Source organism: Onychomys torridus, chromosome X, assembly GCF_903995425.1.
Source record: "Onychomys torridus chromosome X, mOncTor1.1, whole genome shotgun sequence".
Lineage (NCBI taxonomy): Eukaryota > Metazoa > Chordata > Mammalia > Rodentia > Cricetidae > Onychomys > Onychomys torridus.
In genome coordinates, this window is record NC_050466.1 from 75,201,878 (window position 1) to 75,218,282 (window position 16,405).

The following is a 16,405-nucleotide window of genomic DNA, read 5'->3' on the forward strand; positions in this document are numbered from 1 at the left end:
CATAATAGTCTAGTTACTATGATGAATTACACAATTTAAAAGTAACACATGTATTGTAAGTGACTAAGTATTGTGTGTGTGCATGTATGGTTCTATATGCATTTTCTAAAGTTTTTATTTAAATATTCACTAAAACACCTGGAGAGAAAATTCTTATGTAAAAATGAGATACATCAACACATGTCTACATATAAGGTATACAAATCTAAGATTTATTTTCTTCATTGAGAGAATTAGCTAAGCAAGATGAAGTATAGGTTTACTACTAGAAATGATTCCAACATGGGAATATATAGTGCTTGGCCTAAGCCCTAAATAAATGCACATACATGTACTGTCACATTAGAAATCATGTCATGGAGATTAAATAGTATCCTCCTCTCACAATAAGAGCATCCCCACAGAACTATTCATGAGAGTTAATGGTAAATATATTGAATTTACATTACATTTCATTGATAACTTTTTCTTTCTGATTATTCAAATCTCCCCTATCATGGTATATACTTCCTTCAATTGCATCACCAATGTTTATACTATAAATGGTAATGGAGCCATATTTCAGATAAAAACCATTATTTAAGACAAAAAGAACAGCTAAATGTATTGAAATGCCTCTAAAAGAAAAATATTTCCCATTTAATTGCAGATGGGAAATGTTAAATATCCCATTCATTGTTATTACTACCACATGCCTGAATAAATCCTAACATAAGCATTAAGCAAGTAGATAAACAAAAAAAAAAAATACTTCATCTGATGAATGCCAACATAAAACACATTTAAACTGTTCTGTCAAGAGACAAGCCTGGAAATGCTGTGTTCTGTTGCTTTCTGCAATCATCTGAATACATAAATTCAAATCGCAGCTTTTCAAAGTTTAAGTTGAGGCTCTTGAATTTTCAGAAAATATGTTCGCTTGGAAAAGCAGATTATACAAGGTCCCAGTGGAATTTTTGTACCACGTTTCTATATAGTATTTGAATTGTACGGAAAATACAAGACAATAAATGACTACTAAATATTTTCATATTTTTAATGTTATACTTTTTAAAAATTAAATCGGAGAAAGTTTTCTTTGTTGTATAAAGAGATGATAGCAAAGCTCTTAACCATGGGCTTCTAGTTCTTAATTATTTCTTCTATCCAGAGATTCTTAAAATGTTTTCTGAATTAGTGTACAGTTAAAGTCTATAAAATGATCTGCAGGTTATTGCCTTTCAACCTAACACTGAAGATTAATTATAAACTGAATTTAATTATATTTTGTGCATGAATGGACCTTGAATATTCTCAGTGCCCCCAAAAATTACAATCAGAAAATACAGCAGAATTACATTTGAAAGATAGTAATTTTCAACTACACTAATCTTCACATAGATTTATTTTATAATTTTCCAAGTAGGCTATTATTTAGGTTAAAAGAGCTAAGGCGCTGGGCAGTGGTGGCACAGGACTTTAATCCCAGCACTCAGGAGGCAGAGGCAGGAGGATCTCTTTGAGTTTGAGGCCAGTCTGGTCTCCAAAGCAAGTTCCAGAAAAGGCACAAAGCTACACAGAGAAACCCTGTCTCGAAAAACAAAAAAAACAAACAAACAAACAAAAAAGCTAAGGCGGCAGAGGCTAACCCTCTAAAAGATAAAATATGTTTTAAATGTTCCATGAGTTTTGTTACAAGATCCCAGGTAAATTATTATTCAATAACAGACATTTAATAGTACAAAAATGATAAAAGAATGCTTCATAAATCAATTGAACTGATTTTGCAGAAGAAATATCAATTTCTAGAAACACTTCATTGTAAGAATTAATTCTAAATGCATTTAAGATTAATTAACACATTTTTGCTGAAAACAAATGTATCTGGAATAAAATAAATATGCAAATAATTACAGAATATAACCTCTTTAAAAACACCTAACAGTGAAGAAAAGGATAAAGAACTCACTTTGTAGACCAGGATGGATTCAAACTCATAGAGGTCTGCCTGCCTCTGTCTCCAGAATGCTGGGATTAAAGCCTGTGCCACAATTCCCAGCTGGTTAAGTACTTTTAAGAGTGTAAACATACAAACTTTAGTGTGAAGCAGTCAGTAAAACAGTGAACCCCTTTATCCATGTTATAAAAATATCACATTAGTTCTATATTGTGCTGAATTAAAATTAATTTTGTTTCCCTGTATTTGAGTAGTATTTGGGGGTGTAGAAATGGAGGAAGATTGCTTATAGAATAGTTTCTTCCTTTATGAGAATAAAATGTTTCTAATTTACCAAAAAAGAAAAAAGAATTTAACCACGTAATGATATCATCTGAGTTACTACAGGCTTTTGGGATTTTATTCTACACTTCAGGCTTCTCATCTAAGACCAGATTCTGAAAGTAAACAGTGCTGTTCCACATTCTAAAACAAACTTCCAGAAGCTTAGATAATCCATTTCCCTATAAGGTTTATCGAAGTAACAGTAGTAATAATTCTACTACAAGAAATTTCTACTTCCCCACCCCCATGCCTTGAAAGAAAAACTGATGCAGGACAGCCAGTCTCAAAACTTGGAGAATATTCTAATAATATTTCAGTCATTTAACTTATGTTTTACTCATATTTACAAACATATGCCTGAGAAATAAAGTTGTCTTGTGTTTTCAACCCTTTATGTGGTGTCATATTAACTGGCAGCTTTCCTCTACCTACACACCACCATTTTGTTCATACCCAGAATGATGGTACCAAATATCCTCTGGTTGAAAGTGTCTTTAAATGAAGCACTATAGTACACAGTGGGAAACAAATACCACATTTCAAAACCCATATTTAAAAAAAAGGGGGGGGGGAAACTTTCTATTAGAACAGAAAGTCAAACAAAACTGAAAAGAATGATATGCTCATTAATTTATTCACTGGTTATGTATTTATTATGCATCTGTTCTATGCCAGACATTGTCAGAAAACACAATTATTGTAGCACATAATCATACAGAAGCCTTCACTAAGGGAGTACTATTTCATGTGTGAGAGATAGGGGGAACAAAAAGGAAAACCAAAGGATGGAATTTGCTAACTTTAGTCTAAATAGAAACCCCTAAACAGAGAGGAAGTACAGAAACATTGAGGGGAGCACAGTCTTCAATAGGATTTTCATGAAAAACCTAGATGAGGTGACAGGAAATCATATTTGAAATTGAAGAAAAAGACTTTGAGACAGAGAAATGAGTAAGTCTGCCTAGTATATTTAAAAAACACAGCAAAGAGCCCGGTGGTTATCAAGAAGGGTGAAAATAAAATATTTGTTCAGAAACCACATAAAATCAAACCACAAGCCAAATATGCCCTAAGAGCCACTCAGTCTAGACTTTGGAAAGTAAAAGAGAAAATGTTAAGAATTCAGATGAGTTTGTTTGTTTGTTTGGTTGGTTTTTTTAGCTGAGGATAGAACCCACGGCCTTAGTGCTTGCTAGGCAAGCGCTCTACCCCTGAGCTAAATCCCCAGTGACAAATAGCCAAACAAATGGAAGCACATGAATTATGACCCGGGGGCTGTGGATCCCCTAGCTGGAGCAGGCCCTCTGGATAAGTGAGACAATCGAATAGCTTGAACTGTTTGGGAGGCATCCAGGCTGTGGGACCTGGACCTGTCCTTAGTGCATGAGCTGGCTGTTTGGAACCTTGGGCTTACACAGGGACACTTTGCTCAGCCTGGAAGGAGGGGACTGGACCTGCCTGTACTGAATCCATCAGGTTTAAATGAATCCCCAGGGGAGTCTTGGCCCTGGAGGACATGGGAATGGAGGGGAGGAGATGAGGGAAGGGTGGGGATGAGAGAAGGAGGGGGAGGACAGGGGAGCCCATGGCTGATGTGTGAAATTGAAACACAAATAGAATAAAATTTTAAAAAAAGGAAAAAAAAAGAATTCAGATGAATGTTCATATGTCTTCATGTCTAAAGTTACCAAGTTCTCTTCCAGAGTCCAAAAGATAATTTCTAATTCAATGGAACACTTGTACAAAAATCAAGGAAAGAATTCTGTAAGAATTAAAAATATACATAGAAATTACAATAAAAAACTATTGAATATTTTTCTTTTAAAAGTGGATAAAAAAAGTGAAATACATACAAATTTGAGAGTTAAGAAGAGGAAGGATAAGAATATTTTATAGATAAATATTACTCAATAAATAAAATGGGGCAAAACACACACACACAGTTCAAAATTACCAGCAAACATAACTGCAACAATGGAGACTACTGCAAAACTTTGATACTACTTATCATACGATGGGATATGCTCAAGATAAGGCATACTATATAATTATTTCTGTCAATAAATTTCATCAGAGGCAGCAAATTATCAATTAGCATTCATTATCTTGATGCAAAATAGCAATTATTAGGTAAAAGTTTAAAGCATAGAAACAACCCAAATTGGCATCAACACTCATCTTGAATACTAGTGATTACTATATATCCAAGAGAATGAATAAACAAGAAAACATATGTAAAATTATAAACATAAATTTTAGTTAAAAAATGCAAGACACAAAGAATGATATATGTTATTATTACCTTAACATAATGCTTACATTACAAAATGATCAAGGTGACAGATTACAGGATACATTTGAAGTTAGAGATAATGAGAAGGAAGCAGGGTATGTTTTATAACAATCTATTTCTTTCTCCATATGCTAAGTCTAAATTTTACATTTTCATTCATCCATTTTTATATATGTACATTTTATATGTATATTATATTCCAATTAAAGGCATGCATGAAATCTCTCAAAAGATGACAAAAGCAAATGTAAGTCATTTTAAATATGAACCATTCTGCCTACCCATAAGTCCTTCAATCCAATATCAAAAAGTGAATTTATGACTAAGTAAAATGTATACAATATATGCATTTATATAATTAAAAACATCCACTAGGATATCATAAATTATAAGTCATTTCTGTTATTCTTGTCTCTTTTCAGAAAAGACTGTGTCATAGTTTGGAAACATTTGCATAGTGTTTTTCTTTTATACCCTTGCTTTTACTTTCTTCATTTAATTTGCCATAAAATATTCTTCAGGGTTGGATAGATGGCTCAGAGGTTAAGAGCACTGACTGCTCTTCTGGAGGTCCTGAGTTCAATTCCCAGGAACCACATGGTGGCTCACAACCATCTGTAATGAGATCTGGTGCCCTCTTCTGTGTCCACAATAAATAAATAAACTTCAAAAAAATTAAGGGGTTGGATATTTAGCTCAGTGGTAGAACGCTCGCCTAGCAAGCATAAGGCCCTGGGTTCGATCCTCAGCTCCAAAAAACAAAAAATTAAAAAAAATATTCTTCAATTAAGCCTTTTGCAAAGCTTCACATTGTGCATTTGTACTACTGCAGTAGTTTTCCCAAAGAGAAAAAAAAATTGCACACCTCCAGCCAGGAAGAAATATTAGGCCTCAAGACATTCTTGCTTGTCAAAAATGGGAACCTCATACACCATGGCCACAGATGATGCTAAATACCTTACAATATATTATGACAGCCACTCACAAGCAAGAATTTTCTAATGTTGAGTGTTGCCACAGCCTAGGTAGTGAAGCCTTCCTCAAATGTAATAACAGGGTATTGGAATTTTTAAAACATTACATTCTTGAACAATTTTGTTGTATTTGAAATATTAAAATGACTTTGTTTAAAGTGAATGAAACTCTTAAATATATTATTAATAATATTGTATATCTTTTTTACATATCTTTTTTGTTTGCCCTGGCGGAGATGGGAATTGGGGGGGCTGGGTGGAAGGCAGAGTCGGGGATGGGAGGAAGAGGACAGGGGAACCCATGGCTGATATGTAAAATTAAAATAAATTTTAAAAAACATACCTTTTTTATTAAGAAATTTTATACTCATTTTACATACCAATCACAGAAGAGAGGGATCGGTTTGTTTGTTTTTTAATCCTTGACAGGTATGCCATTTACAATAATTTTATTATTCTTTCCACAGGATTGAAGAACAAAAGAATGTCTTGTCAGAATTTCAAAGAGATTTAAATGAATTTGTTTTGTGGTTGGAAGAAGCAGATAACATTACTAATACTCCACTTGGAAATGAACAGCAGCTAAAAGAAAAGCTTGAACAAGTGAAGGTAATTTTGTATACTAAAATACCCAGGGCCTATTTGTATAAAGCACATATAAATCTATTTTACTGTGTTGAATTGATTTGCTGACCATTATGTTTTCTATAGTACTTATCAATGTGGTTTTCTCCCAGTCTTACTTTCTCTTTATTAAATGAATGTCAAACTACATACATGCATACATACATACACATACATATATACATACATATATATGTGTGTGCATTTAGAAACACATTTTCTTTATACATGCATAGTGTATGGTGGTTATTTTGAAAACTAACTTAAAATTCTTAAAATTAATTTTAGACTTGTTTCAGACAACTTTAATGATTTTGAGAATTGAAGAGTAAAGCATGAAATCAAAATATCTATATATAAATGGGAACAACTTTGCAATCTGCTTTAAGCTTCTTTGCTGAGGACTATGAGTCTCACTAAAGAAGCAAATCATTTCTCAGTGAAGATATTTGGTTTCAAGTAAACAACTTTAACTACTAACTAAAGGTTTTACACTAACCCAAAGTAGGGTTTAGCTTTAGCATATTTTATGTGAATACCAAAACCATCACATTGGTTCATATTACCTACTGGTTAAATAGATACACAGTATATTCAAGAGAATTTTTATGATATCTGATATTACCTCACCTGGCTCATTGATGTAACCTAATGGTACAGATAATTTAATTTTTCTGGTTTTAGTTTTAGAAAAGGAAGACTTTGGGAACTATATTATTTTAATTCATAAATGAAAGAGGACTGAAAATTAATATTTTATCAGTGTCAAATATTAGATTTATTTACAACTCTAAATTTATTTAATCTTCATATGAATCTTTGTAACAGGTTGTTTTTCCTGTCATCGTAGATGGTTATACAATAAAATGGAAATAGAATTATTTATCAGTGATTCAGTTTGTTTATTCAAGTATATTATATTTCAAATGGATTCTATTTCTTTGAATGAAAAAATATTACATCCTATCAAAGTAAAACAGTTTCATAATTCAGTAAACAAATATTAAAGATACACTGAATATCACATATTATACTATTCATTTGACATTTCAGTACTGAAAATTTGTGAGCCATTTGTATACCATTGCACCCTTGGGGGAAAAAAAGCCTAGTCCATTCTTTCCTCAATGAATTGAGTATCATATGTAGAAATATAATTGATAGTTCATTTTATAGACATATTCGGCAACATTCATTTATGAATAAATGTGCATTGATTTTTTTGTTCTCCTTGGACAACCTATATAATATTGTCCAAAAGAACTTACTATAAAGATAGATAAGATGTTCATCATCTGTTTCTGTAACCATTAACTATATGTGCCTTTTGAAAAATGACTTATATGAACAACTGAGGAAGTTTCATACTTTGTTGAATTTTAGTAGCTACTTTATTAGATGTTTAATTTCTAAATAAAATGTAGTTATGACTATCATGGTGGTTTTTTGGGCCTAGGGGGAAAGGGAATAACAATATGATGCTAAATGGAAGATTATAAATTTAAATTCCAGAGTGAATTTCTCTGTTTGAATTACTACTCATTAATTATTAGTCTTGTGTCCTTGCAACTTATATTTAAATCTCCTGTCTTAGTTTTCTTCTATACAAAGTGAGAATAATAATGCTTCAGATAGATATTATTATTAGTTATACTTCATATTATTTTATTTCCATATGTAGAGATGAACTGAGATAATATTTGTAGAGATCAGCACAGTATCTCACAGCATGTATATGAAAATGTGATATCTACTCATGGGTGTAATGTTATATGTTATGATATGCTAAAATATCTGAGTGCATGATGGAGTTATTCACATTGTTCTGTTGCTGATAAAGCATACATTTTTGGAATGACTGCTTACTCCTCAACATCTCATCTAACATTTTGTACTTTAAAACACTCTCAAATGAATAAAACAATGTAGTTATATGTAAGGAGTTTTATCTAATTAGAATCAGATGTTCCCATCAGCTTTGTGCTCTGTGGAAGTATTTGCTATTTCACATGCCAGTGGACCTTCAGTCAAGACATTTCACTCTGATAGAGTAATCAATAAAAGTGACACAGAAGTAGTTGGAGTTGCACTGTAATTCACTTTAAATGTTGTTGTATGTGTCCGTTCCAGTTACTGGCAGAAGAGTTGCCCCTGCGCCAAGGAATTCTAAAACAATTAAATGAAACAGGAAAAGCAGTACTTTTAAGTGCTCCCATAAGACCAGAAGAGCAAGATAAACTTGAAAATAAGCTCAAGCAGACAAATCTCCAGTGGATAAAGGTAAGACATTAACCATCTTCTCTGCCACATGTGTTAAGTATTGCAAGTGTTTGTGTCTTGAGTGTTTTCTTGTAAGAAAGCAGAATTGTGGATTATTGTTTTGGTTTGTAACATGACTATCTGATTTGGCTATATAGTTTGATATAAAAGGAAAGCAATTTGTGATAGTGGATGACTTTGCATTAATGATCAATGGCCAAGCGTGAACCAACACTTTTTTTGAAAAATTGTTCCATATGTTGAAACATTGATAAAGCAATTAAATTGAAGTGAGGTGTGTAGCTGGAGTTTTTTTCAGTACTGCTTAGACCCACAGCCACTCAGACCCAAATAATCACACAGACACTTATATTATTTAAACTGTTTGGCCTAATGGTTCAGGATTCTTGCTATCTAGTTATTATATCTTAAATTAACCCATTTCTATTAATCTATAAATTGCCATGTGGCTTGCAGCTTCCTGGAATTTTACATCTTGTTTCTCATGGCGGTGCAGATGGCAAAATCTCCTGACACAGCATTCCAATCCCCAGACTTCTCCTCTCTCCTTATGCCAGGTACACTGTACTTCCTGCCTGGCTACCAGCCAATCAGCATTCTATTTATCAATCAGTCAGAGCAACATTTCACAGCATACAAATATCTACAGCAGAGGTGTTCAAGCTCAGGAAGTTTGATGCAGAATTACTGTTTTAGACCAAGAATATAGACTTAAGTGATAATCAGTACATGGTAATATTCTCAAAAGGGTATTTAATTTCCAGTTACCTTATTGCAAGTCTTTGTCTTTCCACCCAGTACACATGCTAACATTGATGTAAAATACAAAATGTTTATCAATTTAATACATATTTAAAAAACAAATTGTATAAATTACTTATATTGCAATCCATATACTTTTGATCCAGTAGCATTTATTTATTCAAAGGAAATATTTTCTCTACTGTATAATTGTTACAAATTTGTAATGTGTCAAATGAATATCTATGTACGAATCTGCTTCAATGTTGTTTGTTTATCAACCAGGACTGCCATAGCTCAATGATAACCCTTACAGTCTTTTTTGTTGTTTTTTATGTTGTTCATTGATATATACTTAACCCTGTCATAAAATTCATCTATTGAAAATATATAATGCAATAGTTTTTCTTTATTATTTAAAATCATTCATAAAACATATATATCACCAAAATTAACAAGTAAGCAATTTATTATAAAATTCCTTGACATTGATTAGAACCATTATCACAATCATCATCTGTTTGTAAAAATTTCCATCACCTCACATCATATCCCCTGTTCTTCTTTAGAAAGAGAATCAATATGACCATTAACAATTTATAACCAACCCCCTTAAATGAAAACAAACATTCATAAGAATATTTTGGGAATTTGGTCATAGTTTCCTAGACTGCTTCCTGCAGATTGGGGATGCTGGTAGTCTTATGCAGACCTGAGAAAATTTGAGTTAATGGCCAACTCCTGGGAGGACCAGCTATAACTTTTATTGATAGATATCACCTGTCATGGTTCAGGAGTTCTCCCTTTATCAAGCCTGATCCATATTAATCTGGAAAAAATCCACAGCTTCTTGTTTCCTATGGAAACAAAAGCAAAACCTCTTCTCCAAAACACTTTTCATTTCCAGTTGAAAAATACATTTTTGACCTTTTTTTAAGGTTAAGGCATTCTTAAATTATCTAGGTTAGTATATTTCATCAGTCCCTCTTTCATTTCCATGTCTAACAATGAAAACAACACATATTCACAGCATACAGAATAACCATCCCACAGCAGGGTTTGAGTTTAATTTTGCTTGTCAAGAAGTACTAATCTTTAGTACTCTCCATTAGGAGCAAATGGAAAGCCATTTGTTCATATTCTACTATTAAACTAAGCTTAATATCTCGATCTCGTCAATTTTAACCTATTTCTTGACTCTAATCATCATGGTATCTTCCCTTTCAGCTTCTGCCAGGGTGCTTTCTCCCTTTACCTAAGACAGCTTCTCCCATATGTCATACACCACTTAAATGTTTTCTCCACATTTGCATTTAACCTTCAAAAATGTTTTGAGACATCTTCAATTTTTATAAGCTTTCTACTGTGTTATTTACCATACATAGTACATGTTAACTATCTTTTCATCCATGGTATATAGGAAATTGTAATCCTTGAATCTGAAAACAAATCTGTTCCAAGAAGATACTGAAGAACCATAATTTTCATGTAATACAAAAACGGCTTCTTTCAAAATGGCACAATTGCCTTTTATAAACTGGTTGTTAGTCATCACCATCTATCAAAAATGAGAGTTATAAAGGAGTTATACTGAACAGAACTCTGTTATTTGAAAAAAATTGAATCTTCAAATTCTGTCAGGTTTTTTTTTTATTCTAAAATTAATGATGTGGAAGTTCTTGTAACAGATCATTTTTATGACTGATAAAATATGTAAGAGCTCAAATAAGTACCACTTTGTGATATTACAATCAAAACTCATATTTAGAACTCTATAATTCAAGGAAGTAGATATTTGAAAATAATCATTTGAGACATCATATTTCCTTTCAGTTATGTGAATGATAAGAGTAAAATATTTTTCAGAAGAGTAGCCTCTTAATAAAAAATGGAAAAGTTCTTTGTTTGATTATGTCAAAATATCCATATTAAAACATAGATAATTGAATCTAACATGATATGTTGGTGATTTAAATTTTGTCATCTTATCATAATGCAAAGATAACCACTACTATAGGACAAGTCCAAGGAGGAGAAATATTTCAAATTTTTATACAATATTTAAGTACATTTTGATATAACAAAAGGAACAGAAAAAAATATAATGATAGGAAATGTTAGATACAAAAATATTACAGCTTTGTGGATTGTAAAACATAAGGCTATATCACTTCTACAACAAAATAAAAACACGACTTTTGTGTTAGAATAAGAAAACTAAAGCAATGACAAACATTTGGTATAGATAAACTGCTACAAAACAATAATATATTTGCCTCTATCAGAACTCAGTTTTTCAATGCTATGCCTTTGAATAAAATTATAAATTTAAAGTGATAATTCCATGAGGTTCCATTCTGTATGTATTGCCAATCTACCAATTATTTGCACACCTTTATATTTCAATATTGAATAAAGAAAGCAGTAATGAGAAGCAATACAAATGTTTTTTGACTTGTACATGAATATTTCCTGATAAGCCATGAAATGTGAAAACATACATGGAAAATTAATTTCATTCACATATTTTACTAAATATTGTAGTTTAATCTAATGTGTAAAAAATGTTGAGAACACTTGCATTGTCTTTCACTAGGTGAAATCACCTGATACAAAACCTATTTCACAACAATCTGTTGACTATATCATGTAGTTTTGAGTATTATACTGCAAGTGAAAACCAAAATGGTTGTATGAGTACTATTTTGTAAGATTAAAGTAAAAAGAAAAATCACAAGTTGAACCATTGTAAATTGAGAACCATTTGCTGATGCTGTGATAAATTGGTTGATGCTACAATAAATTTATTGTAAAAATTTGTTAGCTTATTTTGCTCCAGGTAATTTATCTTTAGTGGAGTATAGGCAAGCATCATTGTTTTAAGGTAAATATAGCCCATTAGTTTAAATTATGGACACTGTCAAATAAGCATCAGCTGGTGGTACACTAACTTTGGTTTAAAAGACAACTTTACATTTGTTTTATTTAACAATAACATACTATTATTTTATACCACATTTTGATCCTTCATTATGTTTAAATCACATTCTATCTTACTTTTCTTTAAATGAAAAGGTGAAAATATGGAACTTTGTAGGTTTCAGATTAGTCAGTTGAAAGAAGCTCTGTGAAGCTAAGTAACACATCTTCCAGGTTCCTGATGCCAGCTTCTGGAAAGACTGTGACTTTTAAGACCAATATTGTCTTAGTTACTGTTTTTATTACAATGAGTAGGCACCATGAACATAGTAACTTTTATAAAGGAAATATTTAATTTAGGTGGCTTGCTTACACTTTCAGAGGTTTAGTTCATTATCATCACAAAGAGGAGCATGGCAGTGTGCAGGCAGATGTCCTGCTGGAGCTGCATCTTGGCTTCAGGCAACAGGAAGTAGACTGATAGTCACACTGAGGGAAGCTTTAGCAAAAGAGACCTCAAAGCCCACTCCCACAGTGACACACTTCCTCCAATAAGGCCACACCTCCCAATAGTGACACTCCCCTTTGGGGCCATTTTGTTTTCAAACTATTACAAATATAGTTCTCTATTGAGAGATAAGTGTTTCCAAAATAAATACCATTTTTTAGGCATTTGGGGAAACTCCGTTGGCTTTCTTGTGTATATAATATTCTAGAAACAAAGGAAATACAAGTACTCTTATTTCATTCCACTATTATTTTAATGTTAAAGAAAAGGATCTAATTTCTTTGAAATAAGTAATAAAATACTTCTTTGATGAAAACTGGATTCTGTGTTTCATAATAGTGTATCTCTACTGTAAAACAGTTACTATTATATAATATAGGAAAACATGCACATAGTTTTATACCTACTATTCTTTGTTTAGGCAATTTTACACATACTATATTTTTTACTAGTCATAATAAATATGATTGCATTTCATAAAACTAAATTTTATTTAATATTTTTCACTTATACTTATTTATATTACTGTTTTAATTCTTTACTGTCATGATAGTATAAAATAATATACTAAGACTGAAACATTTGACAGACACAATTAATAAATTGTCCTACAAAGTGAATTTCAGTTAAGTATGTCTTCCTAGAAAATCTGATTTACTTTATCTAGGAAAAAAATAGGTTTAAAATCATGTATCTTCAAGCTTAGAATAAAAGTACTTTTGTAATAGTGCTGAAATTACTTTCCAATGAAATCACAAAATAAAAACCATGCAAATAAATGCATAGTTAAATTCTTAAACCAGAACATTTTCTAAAGTACACTACTAACTATATCTAAATTACTAGAAATTGGGTTCATTTTATATTGACCTCTAATCATATTATTGTTAAATGTCTATCCAAGGAGTAAACATTTTAATGACATTCTTTCATTCATGTCAATGAAAAAATTGAACAAATTGTTGGTCTTTTTTCAGGTACATTTGCCTTGTAATGTCAATCATTAGTAGCCATTACTACAGATGTAGAAAGTAAAATGTAAAAAATTCCATAAAACAAAACCTTAGCTATTCCACTCCTTGCTAAAATATGAATCATGCTCCAGTCAATTTTCTGTCACAATATGGTGATTTTTAGATGGTGTTAGTAGTGATCATTCACTCGATAACCTGCTATAATATTTTTTAACTAAAGAAGAACATTTTTTTTCACTAGAGTTGTTACCATGCGTACTGGTATTTATGGGGCCCATAAATGATGATAAATAGCTCACTGAAATAGAGGTAACAGCAGAGATCAGGTTATTCCAAAGGACATTTGATATGCTCATAATATTCCCTGATAAAGCATATGTAGCCTAATTTCTAAATGATCTTATTAAATAAAAATTCAGGGAAATATGGAAAGCCATCAGCTAACGTCACCTCACCAACTCCACAGCTTCCAAAGAGAATGACTTCCTGTCTACCCAGGCTTATATGCCTTGTTTTTCTGCCCTCTCATTGGCTCTTACCCCAGGTACCTCACTTCTTCTTCCTACACAGCTCTGTCACTGTCTGTCTGTCTTTATAGTCCTCCAGGTCTCTATGGTTGGTATTGGGATAAAAGACATGTGTCACCATGTTTGGCTCTGTTTCCTATTGTGGCCTTGAACACACAGAGAGATCCTGTCTGCTAAGGTGTAGACGAAATTCTAAACAGTCTTATTAAGTAAGAAACAGTGTGAAATACAGATTTAAAAGTCCAAGAGACCTGAGCACTAGCAAAGAGCCAAGACAACCTTATCTTACCACTCATTGCCATCCTTGCCCTGAGAGACCTTCTTCTTGCATGTCTTGTGTTTTATTGCTTTCCTGTTCTGCCTCCTCATTGGCTCTAAGCCCAGGTACATAACTTCCTTGTCACTGCCTGTCTATACAGACCTCCTGGTCTTTATGGTTGGTGCTGGGATTAAAGACTCAAGGGTCACCATGCTTGTTTGTGTCCTTGACCACACAGACTCTGCCTGTCATGTGATAGGATTAAGGGCATGGGCTACCACCACCTGACTTCTATTCCTGGCCCACTAATGGTCTCTGATCTTCAGGCAAACTTTATTTATTAACATACAAATAAAATTACATTTCAATATAATTAAAATACCACCACACTAAGGGATTAAGGGTGTGTGCTGCCTGAATTCTTAGTTTAGTTAAAATGGCTGGCCTTTTCCGCCTGATCTCTAAGCAAGCTTTATTTATTAATGAACAAATAAAATATCATCACATTTCAGGACAAATAAAATATCACCACAAGAATATTTGTGACACAGTCCTTGTAGTCCTTTATGTTATAAATCAGTGAGCTAAAATGGTAATATATCAGAAAATGATGCTCACTTGTTTAGTGGGCATATAGTCTGATGATGGTTTTTTAAATCCATCATCTGAAATATTTCTTTATGTAGTTAAGTTCATGAGCTTATTTATTTATTCCTTCACTATCTATTGAGCGACTATGTATCACATGCTATTCTAAGCATATCATTATCAATTCCTACTCTTGTGCTATTTAAAGGACATGCATAATTTTATGGGGCTTGGCCTTATAAATATTCATATATATAATTTATAGTTATTAGATAGGTTGAGCTGAAAGTTGGAGAATGGAGTGGTAATTTCATGTTTATAATATAGTTGTCCTTGACTTTGAATCCTATAAAAATGTACACTGTGATGGTTTTATTACTTGAATGTATCTCAGTTTGCCTGAACTTTCCCACTTTTGCCTGCTCTCACATTACAATTTTTAATAGTCCCTCTTTTTGTTTTTGTGGTTACCAACTTTTAAATCTAAAAGATCTACAGAAGGTCATCCTCTTTATGAGAACAAACATCAGGATCTTAGAGATGGGTTCATTACAGTTCTCAATAGCTATAATTGTAATTATTGCTAATGCTCTTACAACCAGCAGCATTATCTACCTTCTAGACATTTCAATGACATTAACAAGATTGGCCTGTCTAAGAAACTTGATTGCCATTATTGCAAAATTAGTCACTCTGTCAACCAAGTAAATTTATACGAATATATCCCTTTATAATCCACAAACTATTGGGATTTTGGACATTAACAATATGGATTGGATAATTTATGAAGAAAAATTAAATAATGTTGATGAGAAAGCCATTTTCTATGGCCATTAATGATTAACTATACATTATATGTTCTGATGATTATCAGCTGTATGGCTTTATACCTTTCCTAGACATACCTCATTTGTTTCACTTCTCAATTCAAATACCAATAGATCTAGTCTTGCCAGCTTATAAGGGAAATTTAATGTGTGTAATAAGTAACATAGTACCTGCTGCAATTTCATTGCATAAAACAGTTAATTATAAGAGTAGGACTAGTGTACATGCTAAATTACTAGTTAAATGGTAAAATTTAAAGACAAAGTACAACATTCTGGCTGAAAAAAACTTAATCAAATAGTAATAACTATGGCTATTGAAGAGAAATCTGAGTTAGGAATGAAAGGGCTGTTATGAGAAGGATTCAAGGAACTAAAACAAAAAATGGCCCTAATACAAAGCACAAAGGCTTTTTAGCCAATGATTCATCAGTCCAATGCTTTTGACTTAAAAAAAATCTTACCAAGCAGCATTTCATAGGAAAAGAGATGGACAATATTAAGTTTTTCTCTTCACATTTTTAATAAGCCCAAGAAGACAATATTGTATACATACACCAACATTTTCACTTTTTAACTGTAAACCTACCTTATTTGACTTTTTAACCTTGAATATATGTGCATATGATTC

At 32.2% G+C, this 16,405-nt stretch overlaps 1 protein-coding gene across 4 annotated transcripts in view; it reads left to right on the top strand.

Annotated features, from left to right (window-relative positions):
- Positions 1 to 16,405, top strand: part of Dmd (dystrophin) — a 1,920,150-nt gene that overhangs the window by 1,140,805 nt on the left and 762,940 nt on the right. For all 4 annotated transcript variants that reach the window (XM_036174407.1, XM_036174408.1, XM_036174405.1 and 1 more), the window contains 2 exons: positions 5,995 to 6,136; positions 8,282 to 8,431. In XM_036174407.1, coding sequence (XP_036030300.1) covers positions 5,995 to 6,136; positions 8,282 to 8,431 — 292 coding nt within the window. The remainder of the gene's footprint in view (positions 1 to 5,994; positions 6,137 to 8,281; positions 8,432 to 16,405) is intronic.